The 20,953-nt window shown below is 43.4% G+C and overlaps 1 protein-coding gene across 3 annotated transcripts in view; it reads left to right on the top strand.

Annotated features, from left to right (window-relative positions):
• The window catches only part of SCG5 (secretogranin V), a 53,489-nt gene extending 34,043 nt beyond the window's left edge, over window positions 1–19,446 (top strand). For 2 of the 3 annotated variants that reach the window (XM_055316803.1, XM_055316804.1), the window contains exons 3-6: window positions 4,490–4,639; window positions 8,483–8,595; window positions 15,118–15,171; window positions 18,878–19,446. In XM_055316803.1, the coding sequence (XP_055172778.1) occupies window positions 4,490–4,639; window positions 8,483–8,595; window positions 15,118–15,171; window positions 18,878–18,973 (413 nt within the window). In that variant the 3' untranslated portion in view covers window positions 18,974–19,446. The remainder of the gene's footprint in view (window positions 1–4,489; window positions 4,640–8,482; window positions 8,596–15,117; window positions 15,172–18,877) is intronic. The other variant, XM_055316805.1, reaches the window with a different exon arrangement.
• Window positions 19,447–20,953: the final 1,507 nt, after the last annotated feature.

Below are 20,953 nucleotides of genomic sequence, written 5' to 3'. Positions count from 1 at the left end.
TCTTCCCCAACAGTGCTCATCACTTGATGCTCACACATTCCTTGCTTACACCTACCTCTGTGCTCTCACTTGTGTTTTTGTTTTTGTTTTTTTTTTCTTTGCCCCCTGTAAGGATGGATCCTGTCTTTGATGATTCCAATTCAGTGGTTACCTCTTCCATGGATGTTTTCTTGGCAGGCTCCCCATTTCCTGAATTTCTACATCATTTACAGTCTATACCATAATGAATTATGTCAGGGGATGTGTTTTATCATATACCACAGGCTTACTGTGTTCGCTTTGAAGAATGATCTAGAATGAAAAACCAGTTAGAGGGCAGGAACCATATCTTTTACATTTGTCTTTTGCAGTACCTTCCTGCGAGAAGTCCTCCATGTCCCACCTCTGGGTTAGATTTTTCTCTGCTCATGCCTGTGATATCTTGCTGTGTCCCAGTTATATTATAAATTCATTACAACTCTGCATTTCCAGTGTATTCTCTGTGTGTCTTCATGGACTGTAAATTCTGTGAAAGCAGGCCCCCCACACCTAGTTCTAGCACTTAGTCTAGGTCTTGATATGTGTAGTATGTGCTCAATACATATTTTTAAACTAATAATGATTTTAAAATACATGTTTGGTTGAGACTGCAACAAATAGAACAAAGAGCATCCATGGCATCATAACATTTTGATTGAATTGGTTTCAAGTACAATAAACTAACATAAATTTAAACATAATGAACCAGATAACTAGCATTTGGCTGCATACCCAAGTAGATCATTTTCTAATTATTTCCTATATGTGGTTTCTTGCCCATAAAATTCAAGCTCCTAGAGGGCAAAAGATAGCATGTGTTACTTCTGTGTTATCTCCCCCAGTTCCTACCTCAGTGTTTCTTTATTTCTTGATGTCATTAAATATAGTTTTAAAAGAGCCTGTGTTACAGTGTATCTGCCTGGTACTAAACAGCTGCTGCTCCCTAACAAGTGCTGCATTCATTTTAATGGCACTGGTGCACAGAGGTAAACAGAGACTTGGCAGGCCTTCCATAAAGGAAACTGTGTGTGCTTCCTTCATTAATTACTAATGGAGCATTAAAAAGACATGCATTCTCCCTTCAGCCAAGTTGGATAATTCCTGGCACTTAAGGCGAGGGTGCTTTCAAAAGTCCAGACATGTATTGACACACCAGAGAGGATGCCCTATAGGAACACAGTAGTGGCTACGTTGCCAAGATTGTACAAAGCTTCAGACAGATCAATACAAAGTGTACTGATCAATCTGTTTAACCTTTTGCAAGGCTTGGGTTTACTGACTGGGTAATAGACAAGGATCCCTTGACTGTCTCTGAAGGCAGGCCCCACAGTAGGAATTGGGAAAACCATCAGAAAGATACAGAAAGTTACAAATAAAAAGAATGATCAAAGATTTACCAAGCAAAACAACAGAATGAGGAGCAGCCATGCTAATGGAAGAAACATGATCTGTCAATTAACTTTTTACTTAATAGCCAATTAATAACACAATTAAAATGAATTTATACTCTCAAACATGGCAACTCTCATAGCATCAGAATGCTAAAGCAAGAACAGTGAAGAATAAGAGACTGAGAGACTTATTGGTAGTAATAGATTTTTTTTTTAAGATTTTATTTACTTATTTGACAGAGAGAGAGACAGTGAGAGCATATGGCAGGCAGAGCGGGAGGAGGAAGTAGGCTCCCAGCTGAGCAAGGAGCCTGATGCAGGGCTCCAACCCAGGACACTGGGACCATGACCCGGGCTGAAGGCAGATGCTTAACCGAGTGAGCCACACAGGTGCCCTCAAATTAAATAGATTTTAACGAATAGCCCTCAAATTAGGATAGATTAAACGGTAAGAGTGTAATAGATTATGATAATTGCATCTTATTTTAAATATTCATGTGGACATTTTCCAAAAATACCTTTTTTTAATGCAGAAATTTTACAGGCTTCTCACTCCCATCACAAAGCATGAAATATAATATAAATGTGAATGAAACGACGCAGCCACTTGATGATATCTATATTTTGGGAGCTAAAGAATTTGAAATTAAAGGAGGTACCATTATTCTTCTAAGGATCATTTTTAAAGTGACATAATAAATTAGACAGACTGCTACAAAGTCACTTCAAAGACAATGTGATTCCCAGGATGCTAAGATCTAACTGTGACTCTACTGACAATATTAATATCACCGAAAGAAAAAAAAGTGTGTCGCTCCAAAGGGGAGCTGGCTCAGTCAAAAAAGTGAAAAAAGCAAGTGTCAGAGCAATAACCTTGACACAACTCATCCAGGAGAGAATGGTGCCTCATCCAGCTGGACTTAAATAATGTAACCTGTTGGCAAGAGTGTGCTTCCGTGGAGATGGGAATAGGACTGTTATACAAGATGAGTGCCCTAACTCCCGAAATATGGAGCCTTCTCCTGGAAGTGTGGCCATCACAGCCTGGCTCTTTAGAGGCTGGCTCTAAATTCATGTACACCAACCAAGGCCCCTTGTGATTTTGAGTTGGCCCTTCGTATATAGGATGTACAGGGTGATTGTACATTGAGGGAGCTATGTCCCAGGACATTATTAAATAGAAATTCATTCCAAGAAATAGTCTGCTCTACTGCTGGTAGATTAAACTTCTGAACAGGAAAGACAGAATTACTTACCTAATTGCTGGTAGGATAATTGGTTAATTATTTTACATGCACTAAAAGAAAAGTAAAAAGAAAAACTAAAATATCCAAATGGTGGTGCTTTTGAAAGGGCAACCGTTTCGTAACTTTAGAAAGACAAGAAGAAATCACAGAGACTAAGAGCAACAGATCCGACTACATACATATTAAAAACTTATGTTTACAATATATTGCTTTAATAATCAGAATTCCAAATCAGAGAAAACCTGAAAGTGGTTGCGGGAGGTGTAACAGCCAGTCTTGTTATCTTTATTATGTGAAATGTTCATGCAAACTGATAAGAGAAAAATTAAAATTCCAAGAGTACATAGAGCACCTGGATGGCTCAGTTGGTTAAGCGTCTGCCTTTGGCTCAGGTCATGATCCCAGGGTCTTGGGTTCAAGCCCTGCACCAGGGTTCCTGCTTAAGCAAGGAGTCTGCTTCTCCCTCTCCCTCTGCCCCTCCTCACTGCTTATGTGTGCATGTGCTCTCTTATAAATAAATAAATAAAATAAACCAACTTTTAAAAAGTAAAATAAAATAAAATTCCAAGAGCATAAAGACAACTTGCAATTAAAGCTAGTGAATAAACACATAGAGGAATCCCTGGGTGGCTCAGTGGTTTAGTGCCTGCCTTTGGCCCAGGGCGTGATCCTGGGGTCCTCGGATCAAGTCCCACATCGGGCTCCCTGCATAGAACCTGCTTCTCCCTCTGTCTGTATCTTTGCCTCTCTCTCTGATGAATAAATAAATAAAACCTTTTTTTAATAAATAAAATCTTTAAAAAAAACACATATATTGACTGAGCTGGTAATCAAAGACATTCAAAATAAGACATTAATTTTTCTAAACCCCTTTTAAAAAAATAAAAAAAATAAACCCCTTTTAAATTAGCAAGGAAAACATAATTTTTTTTTCATAAACATTATTTTTATAAAACCCAGTACTGGTAGAGATGTTGTAAAAATGGTATTCTCTTATTTTGTGGACATTATTTTACAAATTGGTACCTCCTTTTCCAGGGCGGAAAACAGCTTGGCAATATAATATAAAGAGCCATAAAAATATATATAGCCTTTGACCCAGTAATTTAACTTCTGGGAATCTATCCTGAGAAATATCAATCCAAAACATGGGAAAAAAATAAATCCCTAAGAGTAAATTGGGAAACACTAAATGTCCCACAATAGGGGAATGATTAATATGTTGTGGTACAGCCACTGGATAGAAAAACAACATAGTCGTTTATAATTATGTGATGAGAGACCACGCAGCCACATGGGAAGATGCTTGGGCTTTAATATTAAATAAAACTGAATAAACACATAAGTATAAAAAGATACGCAGAGGAGAAAGGATCGAAGTAAATATACTAAGGTTTAAGTGGTTGCTCCAGAACGGCAGAAGGACAATGACTTTTTAAATTTTTTTTGGAGACGTGTTGTCTTTCGGCCTATCCTATCCAGCTGTGGCTGCCTCCCTCTATCCACCCCCCTCCGCCCCCACATGCCCCTCGAGTTCTAGGTCCTCCAGGAAGCCCTCCCCCTTCTCTCAGCCAAATGAAACCCTCCCTTCCCCATGCTCCCAGGATGCTGTATTAACACTTCTATCAGGGTGCATCCCTAATGTGCCTTCTGTGGAAATGCTACATGGACAGTGTATGTCTGTTTGCACAATTAATGTTTTAAGCCCTAAAGGGCAGGAACTATTTAATTTCTTACTCTTTCTCTGGCATGGATCACAGAGCTTTGCCTGAATAAATATTAGTTGAAATGAGTGGGATTGCACTGAAGGGGACTACTCTGATTCCCTTGCAGGTGGAGCTCATGAAGGTCTTCAGCACTTGGGTCCTTTTGGCAACATCCCAAACATTGTGGCAGAGTTGACTGGTGACAACATTCCCAAGGACTTTAGTGAAGATCAGGGCTACCCAGACCCTCCAAATCCCTGTCCCATTGGAAAAACAGGTAATGGGTATGTCCTTGGGTTCTCGTGGATAGTAGTCTTTGGGAGGTAGTTACAAAGTCTAATGTCAGCTACAAATATTCTGAGAAATAGAATTTCTATTCTAATGACCCCCTATGTAATTTGTAGGTAGATTGGAAAGGGAAATTTATTTGAGAACCCTCAGTATATTCTGGAGGTCAGATATACCCACATGAGACTCCCTTGCCAAAGCTTTACCTTCAATCTTATTCCCTCTTTAGGAATTGGTTTCTTTTTTCTGCACTTGCTATTCTTTTAATAAAAATGGAGAAAGATTTTTTTCTTTTTGCCTTTTCTATGATACAGCTGCTGCCCACTTTTAGTGTCTTTGGAACTTACTAGTTTGTGGATTGTCCATGTCCATCTGTTTTCCTTACTTCCTTTGACAGTGGACATTTTAACTATGTCATAAACAGCATCTACCCCAGAATATCTCTGTGGGGTCAGGAGGTGGCATGAGAGACAGTGGATCCAGGAAGATAAGAAGTTGGTTAAAGGAGAAGCTTGAAACTTTCTTTGCTTCTCGTGTGTCCCTCCCACTTTCCTACTCCTTAATGCGAAAGAAAATGAATGGCGGTTCATTTATGGTGGGCTTTGAGCAGCTAGCCTTGGTGGCTAAGAGCAATGGCTCCAAACTCAGACTACATGAATTCAGTACCAAGGTCAAGATATGTGTGACCTTGAACAAGCTAATTAACCGGTTTGCACCTCAGGTTCCTCATTTGCAAAATGGGGCTTGTTGTGGGAATTAAATGACATTATCCACTTAGTGTAGCACCTTGCACAAAGTAAAGGCTCATTAAATGGCATCCTGATTAGAATTAGTTTTGCCACTAGGAAATAATGCATCGCTCGCGTTGGACTTGTGTTAACTTCTAGCACCAGAGTAGTCTTTTTCTCCAAGCCTGCAGTAATGATAGTTGATATTTATTATCCCTACTTTGTACTTATGGAAACTGAAGCTCAGAGCATAGCTTGCCCAAGCTTCTCTATGTAGCAAGTAGCTGAGCCAAGACTCAAACCCAGGTCAACCTGATTCAAGACCATGTGCTCAACCACCATGACATATTGCCTTGCTCTGAAAATTGTGACAGTATTGGCCTCTCAGATTTTCTAAACATGATACAGGCTTTCTCTGAAAGAGGCTTTCCCTGAAAGTTCCTCCTTTCATTTAGGGTAGGTGTCTGTTTTCTATGGGACACAGAGCCTCTGAAACAACCAGACTGGTTGGCTGTGACTTAGCCAGTGTAGGAATACTGGGCCATGACTTCAGGAAAACTTGAATTACTGCCCAGAATCATCACTTGGGCCACATTGTACATGCTCATAGGGTTTTCGATGGGTGGGAGGAAAGACAAGTTCAGAATTTGAAGAGCAACAGTCTCCATGGGGATTTGGTCAAATTGATTAGATGTCATATGGTACTTATGGTACTTATGGTGCATATGGTTCTTAAAGTGTGGTCCCAGGACCAGCAGCATCACCATTGCCTGGGAACTCATAGGAAATGTAAATTTTCAGGTTTTTCCCCAGATCTACTGAGTCAGAAACTCCTGGGGTCGGCCCCAGAAACGTGTGTTCTAACCTGCTTTCTGTGTGATTCTGGCACCTACTAAATTTGGAGAACCACTATTGTAGGAGACTGGAGAGAGCTTGAGCTGGGAGATCTGAGTTCTAGTTCTAACTACAGTAGGTCAGTTTACTTCCGTGTGCCTCAGTTTCTTCATCTGTAAAATGAAGACATAGTGCCTTAAAAAACATAAATGCAGTGCTGGGCTGTCCTGAGAAAGGAAAAGAAGTCCAGATCTATGTAATCAAGCACTAGCTTTGTGCACACAGGAGCTCTGAGACAGGGCGGTCCAGATGGGCTGATACAGTTGGATCAAATCGCAACTCCCAGGCCCTTTCTTGTCACGCATTATCTGCCATTTTCTTTGCTATCCTGCCATGCAGGTAACATGTTTCTCATTCTTTGTTCTACCATTATTTTCATTCTAAAAAGGAAATCACTAGTGAAATTTAGACACTATTTGTAAGAAATTGCTTGTGATATGCCTCAGTGAGAATCATGACACCACACAATTGAGCAATCCAAGAGAGCAGTCCAAGAATAAAACCTTAGCTTCTCCCTCCCAGGCCATGCTCTCTTCTGAACCATGGTCCAGCCACCCCGGATAGAGCAGTGGAATGCAGAGAGGGCATCCTCAGGGGTATTATGTGCATCCCAGGGCATGTTCTCAGGCCCCAAGATACTATGGTTCTCAGAGCAGAGCCATATTTCTCCATCTCGTCCTGGGCCCACTTGGAAGTACTTGAGAAACAACTGTGAAAAGGTTGTTAAGCTGCCCTATGCACAGTGCCAGAACTCTCTGGATTGGCTAATTGCTGTAGATAAAGAAGTTAGATAAGTAGTTCCAAGGAAAGTGGGGAGCCACCTGAAGGGTTTGTTTGAACACTAAAGACTTCTGCACGAGCTTCATGCGGTGAAGGTATTGGATGTTCCAGGCTGCTGGAAGGCTTCGGAGCAGTCTCAAGAGACTGGACCTATCTGGTTATAGTGGACTCCTTTTAGCATTGACCTTGATGCCTCATTATCCCTTTGCAAAAGGACTCTCTTTCCTCCCCCTAGGCCTGTGCAAAATTCATAACCTTCCCCATGCCCCCCACCCTTTTATGCTATTGTCCAAAAGCGCATTAGAGATAGGAAAAAAGGATTTATTTTCAGAGCGTCATTTCTCATAATGACAGGGCCTAGGTCAAAGCTGCAACCAAGTGGGATGACCTTTCTTGGATTTGATAGAAAGACGTGCTTTATTTCTAAGAGCAGTCATAGTATACACTGTCAGTTAAGGAGAGATGGTGGGAAGGGAGCTAAAGCAGAGTGGACCTGTTGTGTGCCACATGTTCTGTGTGTGATCATGTCTGTTCCTCACAGCTACCCAGTAAGGTAAGTCCTTGATTCTGCCCCTCTCATAAATGGATAAATGGGTTTGGAGGGACAAAGATAATCTAACCAAGGAGTTAAGACCACCTGTCACTTATGAGCTAGAACGGAAACCCTGAGCTCTGGTCGGTCAGACTCCAAGCTTACACCGTCACCACTATAGCACACTTCCATCCATCTGGTGATGTTGTTCTTCTTACATAAGGCACTTTCTCCAAGAAGCTGACATTGTTTCTGAAGAACTCACCCAAGAGAAAACACAGTGAGTCATTGGAATGGAAGTATACCAGTTAGGGAACAATTTGCTCTTATAACAGATAAAAAAATTATAGTGGTAACACAATTAGAAGTTTATTTCTCCCTCTTGTGAAGTCCTGCCAGAGGTGGGTGAGGGTGTGGCAGGGATGGATAGTTCAGCAACCCAAATTGCCATCTTTCATCTTGACACGTGACATTCACAGTTGCCCTGGTCGGCAGCATGCAGCAGGCAGAACAACAGATGGGGGTGGGGAGGCGTAGGGGATGGGAGGGAGAGGGGAACATATAGAAGGTTTTTATGGGCCAGACCTAGAGGTGGAATACATCACTTCTGCCCACGTTCCACTGGCACAAACTCAGGCATGTGACTCCACCTGCTTGCAGGGCAAGGCAGGGAAATTAGCTATGTGCCGAGTGGGAAAGAGAAGTGGGTTTGGTGAGTAGCCAACCAGTCTCTGCCACAGGTAGGAGGAGGAGTGAGAATTTGGGATGAGCAAATTAGAGAGGGCAGGTGATGTGGATAGATGCTGACCTTTGGTCGTCTAGTTGTTTTTAAGAAATTAACTCTTAGAATGACAATAGATGCTTCGGCCATTCCTCAAAAGTCTTTTGCTGTTTGCAGTAGATGATGGATGTCTAGAGAACACCCCCGACACAGCAGAGTTCAGTCGAGAATTCCAGTTGCACCAGCACCTCTTTGATCCAGAACATGACTATCCAGGCTTGGGCAAGTGGGTAAGTCTAATCTTGATGATGAGTAGATTTTACACTCTGATAGTCTGAGGCTACTGATGGCAGAGATGAGCAATGTGGGTACGGTGAGAGAAGACAAATTGTTTTAGAAGCTGATTTTTTCAGAAATCTCTGATTGAGAGGGAATTTAAGTAACTACCAAACCACATTCATGTCTAGGATACAATATACCAGCCTCTGCCAAGAGTCAGTGACCTGAACCCATCTTAGCAGCTGTGATCTCCGGAAGCTTCTACTCTGGTCTCCTACACAACCTTGGTCATAACACATCCTACCTCCTAAAGCCTCACCAGTGTTTCACAAAGCTCGTATAGGAAGTACTTGGGTATGTGCGGTGGGGTTCTTTGGTTAAAAAAAAAAAGGGATACTGAGAAAATTTTCAAATTGTATCTCTAGACTGAGGGAGATGATCTCTGCAGGACCAAGGAAAAATGGGGCCAGAAGCTTAGAAGCAGATGTATATAATTCTGCGAAGAATTCTGAAGAAGAAATTTTCCAAAGTGTGGAGCAGTGAGCTTGCTGTCAGCAGCAGGCAAGAATCTATAACTGTCCATGAGAGAAATTGTAAGCCCTTGGAAGGAGACATCATCACCATTTGGCATAGGTTTGTTCAAAACAAGTTTTGTCCTTCCGATGGTGCTCTTCTACTTGCCAGCATCACTCATTCACCTGCCAGCGTAATGAGGGAAACGGACATGGTGCACTTGGCTTTAGCCAAGCGCTTGATGAGCTCTTCCACAACCTGCTGGAACAGGCGGGGAGGCACAGCCTCGCAAGACAGAATCACCAGAGGGGAGTATGTTGACGCATCCGCGTCAGTGGGGAGAGTGACTTCACGTGGTAGCCTGCGTGTCTCAGCGCTCTCCTACTCTGCATCTTTAGGGACGTTTAATAAAAACATAATAAAAAAAATAGAGAACCTGTATTTCTCAGATTCACCAGGGATGACCCAAGAGTCAGAATTCAGGAAGACCCCAGCGGGCCGGGACAGTGAGTCAGGCAAGGTCGCAGCCCGACGGGGTTCTAGCCCTGTCCTGTGGCCCTGAGAAAAATGGAAAAATACTAAGGAGTCAGGAGGTGGTGCATCTGTGGTGTGAGTGAATGAGCACATATTCTTGTTTTGTTTCTTAAAGTCCACATAGGAGTGAGATCATACAGTTGTCTTTCACTGATTGACTTGCTTCCCTCAGCATAATACCCTCTAGTGCCATCCACGTCGTTGCAAATGGAAAGTTGTTTTGTTTTATTATGGTTTTTTTTATCTGCCTCAGCCTTTCTAGAGCTATGGGTCATTGCTGGCAGCTGACCTTGCTTCCTTCATTGCGGGAGCTATCATACTCTAAGGACTGAAATCTGCCCTTCCTTTTAGACTGTCTTAGAGAGAAATGCCTCTCCTCAGGAATTACCACTTTGATTTTTCCATTACCTTGCTTTAAAATTACATTGAGCTGATTCCCTCTACCTTTAATGTGTACACATTTCCCATCTTAAAACACCAAAGCAGTTTTAATTTTGCTTCCTTCCTCTTCTCTGTCATAAGCAGTTCTGTTAGAGAAACTTGGTTTATGGAGCCGTTCTGAAGCCTGCTAGTAGAATTTAAACACATTGAAGTACATAGGCAAACATCTGTAGGTTCTTGCATAGGAGACTGACATCATCAAAGTTTTCTATAAAAGAGATTGTTCTGGTGGCATATGGATGGAGAGTAGAGAAAGTAGAAAAAGAACAGACTAAACGCAAGAAAAAATATATGAAGCAAATCCAGTTACGAAGGCCACGAACATAGGGAATTCAGTGCACCTCACTGACGTCATGAGAACCTACAACATTTCGAAGGTTCCCGGGGAGCTGACTAGGACTGGTGTGTGGCCTACACGAGGACACAGTGAACCCACCATAGCACTGTCCAGCTTCATGTTCTAGCTCTCTCTTGAGCACCAGCTGCAATTACTGGCAAAGAGAGCAGATGAGGGCAGAGGAACACCCAAGCCCAAGCCTTGTATGGCCGACTGCGGGGAAGTTGAAGGCAACACGAAGTCTGAGCTGAGAAGTTACACAGAAGAACTGGTGGGCTGGTAATAAGTAAAAGGAAGCAGGAGAGAGACTGAGAAAAGTCTGAGTGAGGGCAGAGAGCCCTTTTGAGGAAGCAGTTCTCTCGTGCCTTTCCTTGCCTCTTCTTGAAAACCTGGACAGATGACTGTGACAGATCAATGACCAGGAACAGGGTTTGCACACCTTTAATCATCTGGGATCATGTGTTTATTTAAACTTCAGTTTCTCTCATTTATTATCTCATTACCACCGGGCAGTGAAACACGATTTGCTTGATCTTTATGTAGAGGTGTGAACTGAGGACGGTAGCCTTCCCTTAACCGAGGGGAATTTGTTCCAAGACCCCCGATGGATGACTGAAACTGCAGAGAGTACCAGGCCCCGTATACACTGTTTTTTCCTATACATAAATGATAAAGCTTAATGTATAAATTAGGTGCAGAGAGAAATAAACAACAGTAATGAATAATAAAATAGAACCATTATAACAGTATACTGTAATAAAGGTTACTTGAATGTGGTCTCTCTCTCAAAATATCTCTATTGTACCTGCACCACCCTTCTTCTGGTGATGAGGTGAAGTGAGGTGAATAACATGGGCATTGTGATGGAACAGTAAGTGACCACATGTCGGAAGGAGGGTCGTCTGCTTCCAGACCATGGTTGACCACGGGTAACTAAAACCACGGAAAGCAGAACCGCAGATAAGGAGGGAACTACTGTGTGTCTTGCTCTTCTACACTGGAATTGAGAGGCCTTCCTTGCTATTTATACAGAATGATGGTCTCAAGCTTGTCTGAAGCTCAGCCACATTGTAAGTTCACAAAGTAATGATCTTACACAAGAGAATGGTGCACAACACCAGGATTCCTTACATGCTGGTAACGTTTGCCTGTTTTTGACATTAGCTGGAGTTCAGCTGGGTCTTGAGCCATGATTCATATATTATAAATATCAGTGTCTGTCTTGTTTCCTGCATTACTTTCTCTTTGTGAATGCATCAAGACACATTTGTTGGAATGCCTGGGTGGCTCAGCGGTTGAGCGTCTTCCTTCGGCTCAGGGTGTGATCCTGGGGTCCAGGGATCGAGTCCTGTATCAGGCTCTGTGCATGAAGCCTACTTCTCCCTCTGTGTCTCTGCCTCTCTCTCTCTCTCATGAATAAATAAAATCTTTTTTTTTAAAAAAAAGGCACATTTGTTAGATGCACATCACGTGCCTTCCAGGCTCTCTGTTAGGTGATGGTAATGAAGATGAAGAATAATGGTCATTGTATTTTATTATATGGTAGCAAATAGTAATATTTATCGAGCACATACTATGTACCAGACAGTGTGCTAAATACTGTGTGCGAATTATCTCATTCGACCTGCCCATCCCTGGCACTCCCATTCTACAGATGAGACAATGTAGGCTTGGAGGTGGTGGTGAGTAGCCTGCCCAACACCACAGAGCTGATGATCAGCAGAGTTTGGATTTGAACTGGACCATCTGACTCTAGGAGTTCTTTAGAAATTGGATAGATTCCTTATCTTTTCATGGCTCATGCTTCATAATGTGTCCTATACATTGGTCCTGTTGAGTCCTGTCTAGGACTGGCTGTCTCTCAGACACTGTGTGCCCCCAGCATTGAGTGTCTCACCCAAAGGCTGGCTACTGTAGGGTGTTAGTCTCCCCCGCCTTCACACAGCAATTGCTCATTGAGAGCGAATGTCTCTCCTTTCCAAGTGCTGTTCATATCTTTTCATCCCCTTGCTGAGATGACTAGGGTCTTTTCCTTCCCTGGAAGCAGCTGATCAAGGCCAGAGCCTGAGCCAAGAAAGAAATGGGCAACAAGGACCCTCTCTGCTTTTCTCTGTCTCTCAGGACCTCAAGCCAGCCAGAGAGTAGAATGGCTTGAGTTACGCCTTTCTGAGACGTGCCTCCTATGTGTTTCCCATCTGGAGACACATGATGCCACTTTGTCCCAGAATTGGTGGTGACCTGGTCTAAGTGATGCCTGCCAGGTTTCTCAAGTGTAAACTTACAATTTTTTCCCTTTGAAATCCATAATCTATGAGGAGATACGTTCAGACTATAAATGATCTGTCCCTGTTGAACTTGCAGCCGACAGCTTCAGTCTCCATTGATGATAGGCGCCAGAATCAGTTATAACAATGGTAGTTGTAAAGTGGTGATTTTTAAATTCTATGACTCATTCTACATTTACTGGCTGGCGCTCTACTCTAAGCAAGAGTCTCCCCTCCTCCCCCATTGATTAATTTTCGCATTTAAAAATCCATTTATTTTTTAGCACTGTGGATTCGTGGATTCCTGTCATGACTTATTTTGGTGCTCAAACTGTTGTAGACTGAGCCAAGGGGGAGTCTCCATGCTGCCTTCGCTGTCCTTTTGACACGTCTCATCACTTTTTGAGCATGTTCTTACTTCATGGCACATTTAGATTTTCCAACTTGATTGATCCATTGATCCTCATGCTTTCCCTGCCCTCACCCTGGAATCAGATGCTCTCTGAGGAGTCTCCCTGGTTCCATTTAAGAATGGAATTTGAGACCCAGATCTGGGCGATTGTCCAAAATCTTGATGGCACAACAGAAAGCCCTTTTTGTGAACTCGAACCTGCTACTCACATGGAAAACAGGCTCACCACTCCCCCATGCCCACCCCATCTACAGGGAATGGGTGTCAGGAGAGGGGGCTGCCTTCTTCTGGTTCCTTTTGTCTACTTCTCTTACGCACCCCGACCTGCCAATCCTTGCCTTTCAATCCACTCCATAGCCGGCCTAGTCAGGAATGCCGGCCCCTTTCAGGCAGGTGTGGGAAAGCATCCTCCAGCTGGTCCGAATGCTGGCTCTTAGGAAAACCCAGCGATCATCTCTGAGAGGAGGACCCTCTAGACTTTGTGCTTTTCTTTTTGAACCAGGGCTCTTATCCGTACCCTCTGCCCCATGACCTTCTAAAGGAGATGAGCTAAAATGATGCTGCCGTCGCCATCCTGCTGGTGCAGTGGGACTGCCCCGGCCCTTGGCTCTAGCCCCAGGCCCCCTGCACTCCCACCCACTCAGGCAGCGGAGCCCGAGGATGTGCAAGAAAAGCCTCAGTTCTGGTCCCCTGTCCCCAGTGTTGGCACGAGCTCTCAGACATTCCCAGTGCGAGAGGACTTATTACGCCCACAGAGAGGCAACAGCAGATGACAAGAAGGGGGCGCATGGCAATGTGCTCAGTGTTCGAGGATGCGGTGTGCACGTCTGCCATTTCTCCCTTCCAGTGTTAGGTTGACCAGCTTCCCGCGTGAGCAACAGAGGCCCTTTCATGCCCTGGTGTCCGGCTCCTGCATAGTTGAGGGGGGCAGGCCAGATGCATTGTAAACTGCGGGAGGGGTGGATTTTAACGGACATGAAAATTATGAAGCTCATTTTTGGCATTTGTCATTTTCATTTCCAAATCTACCATTAAAAAAAAAATCTCTATCCAAACAGTTTAGAGGATATAAGTGTTGTATAAACTTGTTCCTTAACAGAAGTTGGTCATCTCTTTGAAACAACAACAACAACAAAAAAAACAGTGTCAGTGTATTTTATTTAGAGTAAAATGAGTCATCTCTTTTATACATTATCTCCCTTCTGATTAAAAAAACAAACAAATAAAAAAGCGACACAAATAAGTCCCCCCAATGTCCCTTCTCCTGTTCTGCCTTCAGATTAAGTGTTCTGTCTTTTATAATCCCACAGAAGAGAAATCTGTGGAGCATGTGTCTGATATTCTAGAGCTCATTTAAGTCCACTATGTGTTTGAAATGCAACAATATGTGGAAACACTTATACAAACTGTGGTAACAGAGCCCGTTTTTTTCCCCCAACATAGCTTTCCCTCTGCCAAGAAGTTTTTTGGCAGTTTTTAAAAGGTTCACTCTATTAAAAATGTTATAGACCAAATGGTTTTCCGATTGTCTTGACTGGGGGCACCGACTGAAGCCGCAAGAGGAAAGGTTGCAGAAGTCAGAATGTCTCGTTTATTTACATAGAGGGTTGTTATTAATAGTCAGACACTCCTCCAGAGAACAGTTTATGTGTACGGCTCATAACAAGGCAGTTGGATTCAAAAGTAAAATGAGATAAAACTGTTTGTTTTAAACAAAGGCTGTTCAAAGTGAGGAGCTGAGTTTCCAGTACCCCTTGTGTTTTAGAATGTCGTATTTTCCTGTTTATGTGATTGTTGGTGACACTGGTGTGCCTCGGGGCATTGCAGAGAACTTTATTAAAAGCTACAACCGCCACCAGCTTTTCTCTTGTGGTCTATCTTTCTGACACGATATGCCTTTCATCCAGCTTTGTTTCCAAAATATGTGTATGCAGATATCCAGGGGGACACACCAAGTATTGCTTCTAAAATAGACATTCACCAAATTTGATCCATACTTCTGCATTTGTGTTTTCTTCTCTCCCCATTCTAGAACAAGAAACTCCTTTATGAGAAGATGAAGGGAGGACAGACACGAAAGCGGAGGGTAACGTGCGGCCGGCTGGGATGCCTGGAGCTTTCTGAGTGTAACCCTCAGTTGTTGCAAAAAAGCAGAAGCCTTTCACATGCAGCAACCCTGGGAAGGCAGGACCAGGGTCCTGAGTAGCAAGGGTTGCACCCTTGGTTCCTGCAATGGCATGACCACGATGTAGCACATGCTTTATAGTGGAGCGCTCTTCTGTGGTCCTCCCACACTCCCACTGCATTCGAGAAATATGGGTTGCATCCCTCCCACAGATGTGGGAATTCAGGGAGCACGTGAGGGTATCTTTCCTCAGAGGAGCTCTAGGCCACTGGGGGCAACTGCTCACACACCTGCACCAATTCTATAAAAACACAGGACAGGAGCAGGGAAGTGGTTGCTGACCTGCAAGCTCCAGACAATACTTCTGAAGGAATGTAGGGGCAAAGATGAGATGAACAAACCTCATTCCTCCTACATACCCTCTTCTGCACCTCGCCAGACCGATGTAAAATCTACTAGATCTGTTGTATTTGTTTTCTGACTGGTGAACTGGTCTCAGGCTTAGTTATTCACCATCTCAGGGCTGCCCATGGTGGGGCATTGGTCTGGGTATCATGCACTGAGCCGCTGGGTGTGGCCTCCTGTAAAGCTGAAGGTCAAGTTTGCTTTGAGTTTCCAATGCATTTGATGGCATGAGACTGAGTCAGTGGTCAGTGTTGATTCTGACAATCCACTAGTGCCCTAGTGGAGTGAAGGGCCTGGCCACCTGCCTCATTTTTCTGATTAGGTGGAAGAAGATGTTAAAGTCCTGCTAGTCCATAGCAAGCGTTGCCGGATAGTAACCGCGTTAGGTAACTATACTTGCCAAACCGTATACCCAAGGCCACTGACTGTGTATTTAGAACAGCACGTGGCCTGGATCCTGGCATCATCTGGGAATCTGGACAGTGGTAGTTGCGGCCACTCTGCATGGTTTGGCTGAATCCGGTCAGAGTGCTGGAGGAAGTGTAGATTTTCTGGATGCAACATTAATTCATAGGCCCCCGACACAAGGTTCCAAGCCCCTGTGCTGCCTGACAAAATACAGATGACACGAGGCCAGTTTTCTATCGAGAAGCAGTTGTCTGGAAACATCTTCTTTGGGAGAGCTAACAGGATTATTAGGGGTTTTTCTTGGGTGATTACAGTTTCCAGTGGCAAATGGTGGCAGAAAGGGTCTGAAGGATGTAATGTGGTCTTGAGAGAACATCAAGAAATTCTATTTCAGAAGCTCAGAATACACATAATTTACCAATAAGATGGCTTGAATATCTCCCTGTGGCACAACAAGAACATTCCCGAATAAGACCAATGACTGACCCAAAATGAATAATAACAGGATGAAGCTTTAATTGTTTCTACGTCCTGGCTCACCATTCCTTCTGGCCTGACTCGGATAATGACCATGGGTCAGGATTTAGATCATTTTTCCGTAAGACCAGTGATTACCAAAATTCAGAATTCTGGCTAGGACACACGTTACAAAGGATTGTATGTTGGCCTCAATTTCCTCCACATAGGAAAGGCTTACGATTTATGAAAATAAGGGTCATTTTGACCCAGTGATATCAAGTTCTTCCTGTTTCTCAGACAGCTACAAAACCCTGTAGTCCTGCTGGGACTGGCCCCCTCCGGACCGATGGGAAAACAGAATTTGTTTCCCTGCCATGAGGCCTCAGGTGATGCTTCCACTTGATTGAAAACTTTAATCACCTCCCCAGGTGCACCAGTCACCAAGGGTTTCTCCAACAAAGCTCAGTATCTGCTGTGGATTTCCAAAGGACATTCCAAAGCAGGAATCTGGTCCCAATGGGTCTTCCAGTTTTGAAATGGAACAAGTGTTCCCTTCTGTAACCTAGCCAGTATCTCTCACCCAAGAGAGAAGAAAAATATATAAGTGCCTTGAGTACTCCAGTGGGTAATTGAAATCAACTCTCACTCCTAGTATTCCTCTTAAGTATAAGATTCAATACTAATGAACATTTATCAAAAAAAGTTCAAGTGATTACTCCTTTTACTTCCCCTGCCCTCCAGCATTTGACATTTTCTGCATCTGGGCAGGAGGACTTGGTCGTGTGGAAGTCCCTTCACCAAGAGGTTCTCCCTGGACTTACAAAAGACCCCCCAGGTGGTTTTATGGGACTTTTTGTATTTGCTCAAATCCAGCAGAACTCCAGGTTGCTTCATGAGTAAAAGATCAATTCCCCTTTAAATGATCACCTTTGCAAACTTTGTTAAGATGCATCTTGTTAATATTTGAGATCTACTGTTTATCTTAAAGAGTCTATCAATCTTTTATTTCCATATTTGAAGAATATGAAAATCTCATACCCTTTTTAATAACTTGGAATTTTCAGAATATTATTACTAAAAAACAAAAAAGGTATTTTTGATGTTGAGTAGAACTTTTCAGTCTACATTTGCATCACCTTCCTGGATATTCCCATGTGACCCTCTGGAGTAAGCCAGCCCATTCCAGTGGACACTCTCTGATGTAAAAAGTATTTTCGTTATTTTAAATATTTTAAAGATGTCTTCCCAGCAAAGTACTGTGTTTTTGTGACATGTCTCTTTTCAGATGTGAAGACATCCATACTTTGTAATTCTCAGCTTGTTTGCAATGCATTTTTACTGGATGAGTGGGGCCTTCCATGATTCAGGCTTTTAGCTGTGAAAATGTGGAAGGACATTTACAAATACTAAACTCAGGTTCCATTCCTTCTCTTTTGGAGAATGACCTGCTCACCCTTCAAAAGAGCCAAGGCCGACCGATGTCCCATTGGCAAGAGAGACCCACCTGTGAGCTGCCGCAGTTCATTCCCCAGGGACTTGGGATTACTGATCATTTGTAGCTACAGCTTCTTCCTTATATTTTTGTTCAGTTACGGGAAGGTGACTTCAAAAAAACCAATATCCTCCAAAACTTTTGAATTTTTTCCTGCTTGCTAAATACTCTGTTGTAAAGCTCCAATTACTAGTTCAAATCCAAACCTCAAAAAATAGATATGTATTAGAGAAAGACTGGAAAAACCTTGACTCATTCAGAATAGCAACCGATGAAAGATTTCAGACTGTGAAGTCCTGAGTCAAAAATAAAGGCACCTTGTGTCTAGCTTACTTCTTTTCTTTAGCTTTTGAACCTGACTGACAGAAGGTGGAAATAATTACTAGGGCTGCCGATGAATCCCCCTGAGGTGGAATACCAGCATAGAAGAACCAGTACAGCAACGGGATGTCCCAGGACCAGTCTGCAGATGCCGATTCCTGCTTGGTCATGTTCTGTCGTCGTCTTTAGAACATTCTTATAAAATATTCTCTCTCCCACTGAATAAGGCCGTAGAGTAATAACTTTATGTTATATGGGGCTTGGTATCTAAGTTAGTCCCCAGAATTTATCAGCTGGCTCACTCCAAATCCTTGTGCCAAAAAGCAGGAAGGAGACAGATTGCATTCGATAAAGAACTCTTGGGTTGCGTGAAAGACACAATGAGACACATCTGTCAGGGAGACAGTATTTCTCGGGCCACTGAGGCATTGAAGATATACCAGAGTAATCATTTGGTAGGTGGTAGTTACCACTGTTACCTTGTTTTTGACCCAATAGGGCCGGAGGCCATTGTTACTCGCACCTTTTGTGAGATGTCTGTATCTGATGTTCAGGTGTAATACCAAACCGTGTTTTTTTCAGAGTGTCAACCCATATCTGCAAGGACAGAGACTGGACAACGTGGTCGCAAAGAAGTCAGTCCCTCATTTTTCAGATGAGGATAAGGACTCAGAATAAAGAGAAGATGCTGGTAGAAACCCACACCGCTGGTCAGGTCTTGGTACTGCTTATGTGCACGTGCAATTAGAGCCCCTGTGAATGGCAGCATGTTTCTAATTTAGACTAGTATGGATGAAAAGCAGCTGTATTTGATGTTGCATTGTCCTTTCCACTGACAGCTCTGCTTTCTACTAAATTAGAATAAGAGCCTTTTTCTTTTTAAATGTGGATCTGCGATGGGCATTGAAATTAAAGTGTACATATCAACAACAGTTAAAAGCAAGGCTATGAATGAAATGTCCTCAGATTTCTTGCAGCTTAACATGGTGTTTTGGGCTGCACTCTTTTGGCCAAGTATGTAAAAAACTGGCATTTGATTTTGATTATGTAGTTCACCCAGCCCTTGGGCGTCGTTACACATCAATAAAGAAGATTGTACTTGAGAGGAGGAGCAGAGACATTTCACTTGGCTACATCTTAATAAACATGTATGCAAGCATTGGCATGTGAAGCTTTTTTATTTAGATCATTATAAAAACAATTTATTTTTTTACTGGAACAAACTTACAGATATGGTCTTATCTGATCTTAACACTAATACTGTGAAGTAAATGGGGACAGGCACTATATCTCTGTTTTATAAATGGTGGGGCTGAGACTCCTGGCTTCTATGGAAAGTGGAAGTGATGCAGTCGGTACATGGTAACTGAGGTCTTTGCCTCTGAGTTATTGTTGTTTATGCAGCAAATTTTGGGTTGCTGCCACCTGCCAGGCATGGGGCTGGGCGCTGTGGGTGCATCAGTGACTCAGGTTCACACCACCAAGGTCCTAGGGCAGCAGAGTCCACAGTCTGGGTCACAGAGCATCTCCTCGTGGGCACAGAGGAGGTTGGTCAGCTCCACACTGCTCTGAAAGTGTGGAGCAGCAGGTGCAGGTGCACTCCCCTGCCTGTTTCTGAAAAGGGGTGCAGTTTTCATTCAGCCCCATCCTTTCAAGTCAGAAAGTCAATTCAGTGGAATGCTAGCAGGATTCAGGGCACCGGTGAGATTATTTCCGTGTCCTTTACCACTCTTCACTGTAAGGAAGTGGCCTCGATGTCCTGGTCTATGGAAGGGAGGCCGCAGTGAGAAGGCACTGAAGGAGGAAGATGGATGTTCTTGGTTTGAATTTTAGTGACTGCACGTGAAGTCTAAACGTCGGTGACTCATCTAATAGAAACAGACTGACCGTCTTTAGCTAACACGTGAGTCCATTGTTATCGTTTGTAAAAATCGAGAAAGGCACTGGTACCTTTTTCATAGCAGGACACATTTTTTCTAGAGAGCTTCTGTGGGCAGTGTGCCCACATTTCACAGCATGACGTCGGAAGCGCCGTGGGCACCGGATCCCCCAAGATGTTTCCCTGTGTCCTGGAGCCTTACGAGCTGGGGGGCTTCCCCGAGGAAGCTTGTGTTTTGTTGGCATCTAGTTACTTTTCATATCAGTTTTAGCTCTCAAAGAAAACCCAAAAGATATCTATTTTTCTGAGACTGGACAGAAGGAAGGCAAAGGGGCTAAAAGCAGATGTTTTGAGTCATGGAGAAGGAAGCGCAGGTGATGCAGGAGGAGGTGAGGTCACTGTGCCCCTGTTGGGCTTGTCTGCCCTCAGATGCACTCTCTGCTCTGTCGTTCTAGGAATGGCAGGCTGGGTTTCCAAGGCTCTCTTGTCAGCTGAGCTCTCTGCTCACATTTCATGTGAGGTCACTGAGGAAAGTAGAAGGTGAGAGAAGGGGCAGCAGCACGGTGTTGTGCTTCCTCTCCTAGGAGCTGCATCTTCTCTGAGGGCCTGTCTCCTCTAGGTGAGCATGGCCTCTGGCCTCCAGTCATGTTGCCTCCTCCCCTGGTCCCTGCAGCATAAGGAGGCCACGGCTTCTGCCATATTGTTAACCCCAGGGTTATATCTAGCTTCCTGGCTCTTCCACCACCTGGGTAACCAGTTTTCTATATTAAATTCCTTCT

Source organism: Nyctereutes procyonoides, unplaced genomic scaffold (assembly GCF_905146905.1).
Source record: "Nyctereutes procyonoides isolate TBG_1078 unplaced genomic scaffold, NYPRO_anot_genome, whole genome shotgun sequence".
Lineage (NCBI taxonomy): Eukaryota > Metazoa > Chordata > Mammalia > Carnivora > Canidae > Nyctereutes > Nyctereutes procyonoides.
This window is presented reverse-complemented; position numbering and strand designations above follow the sequence as displayed.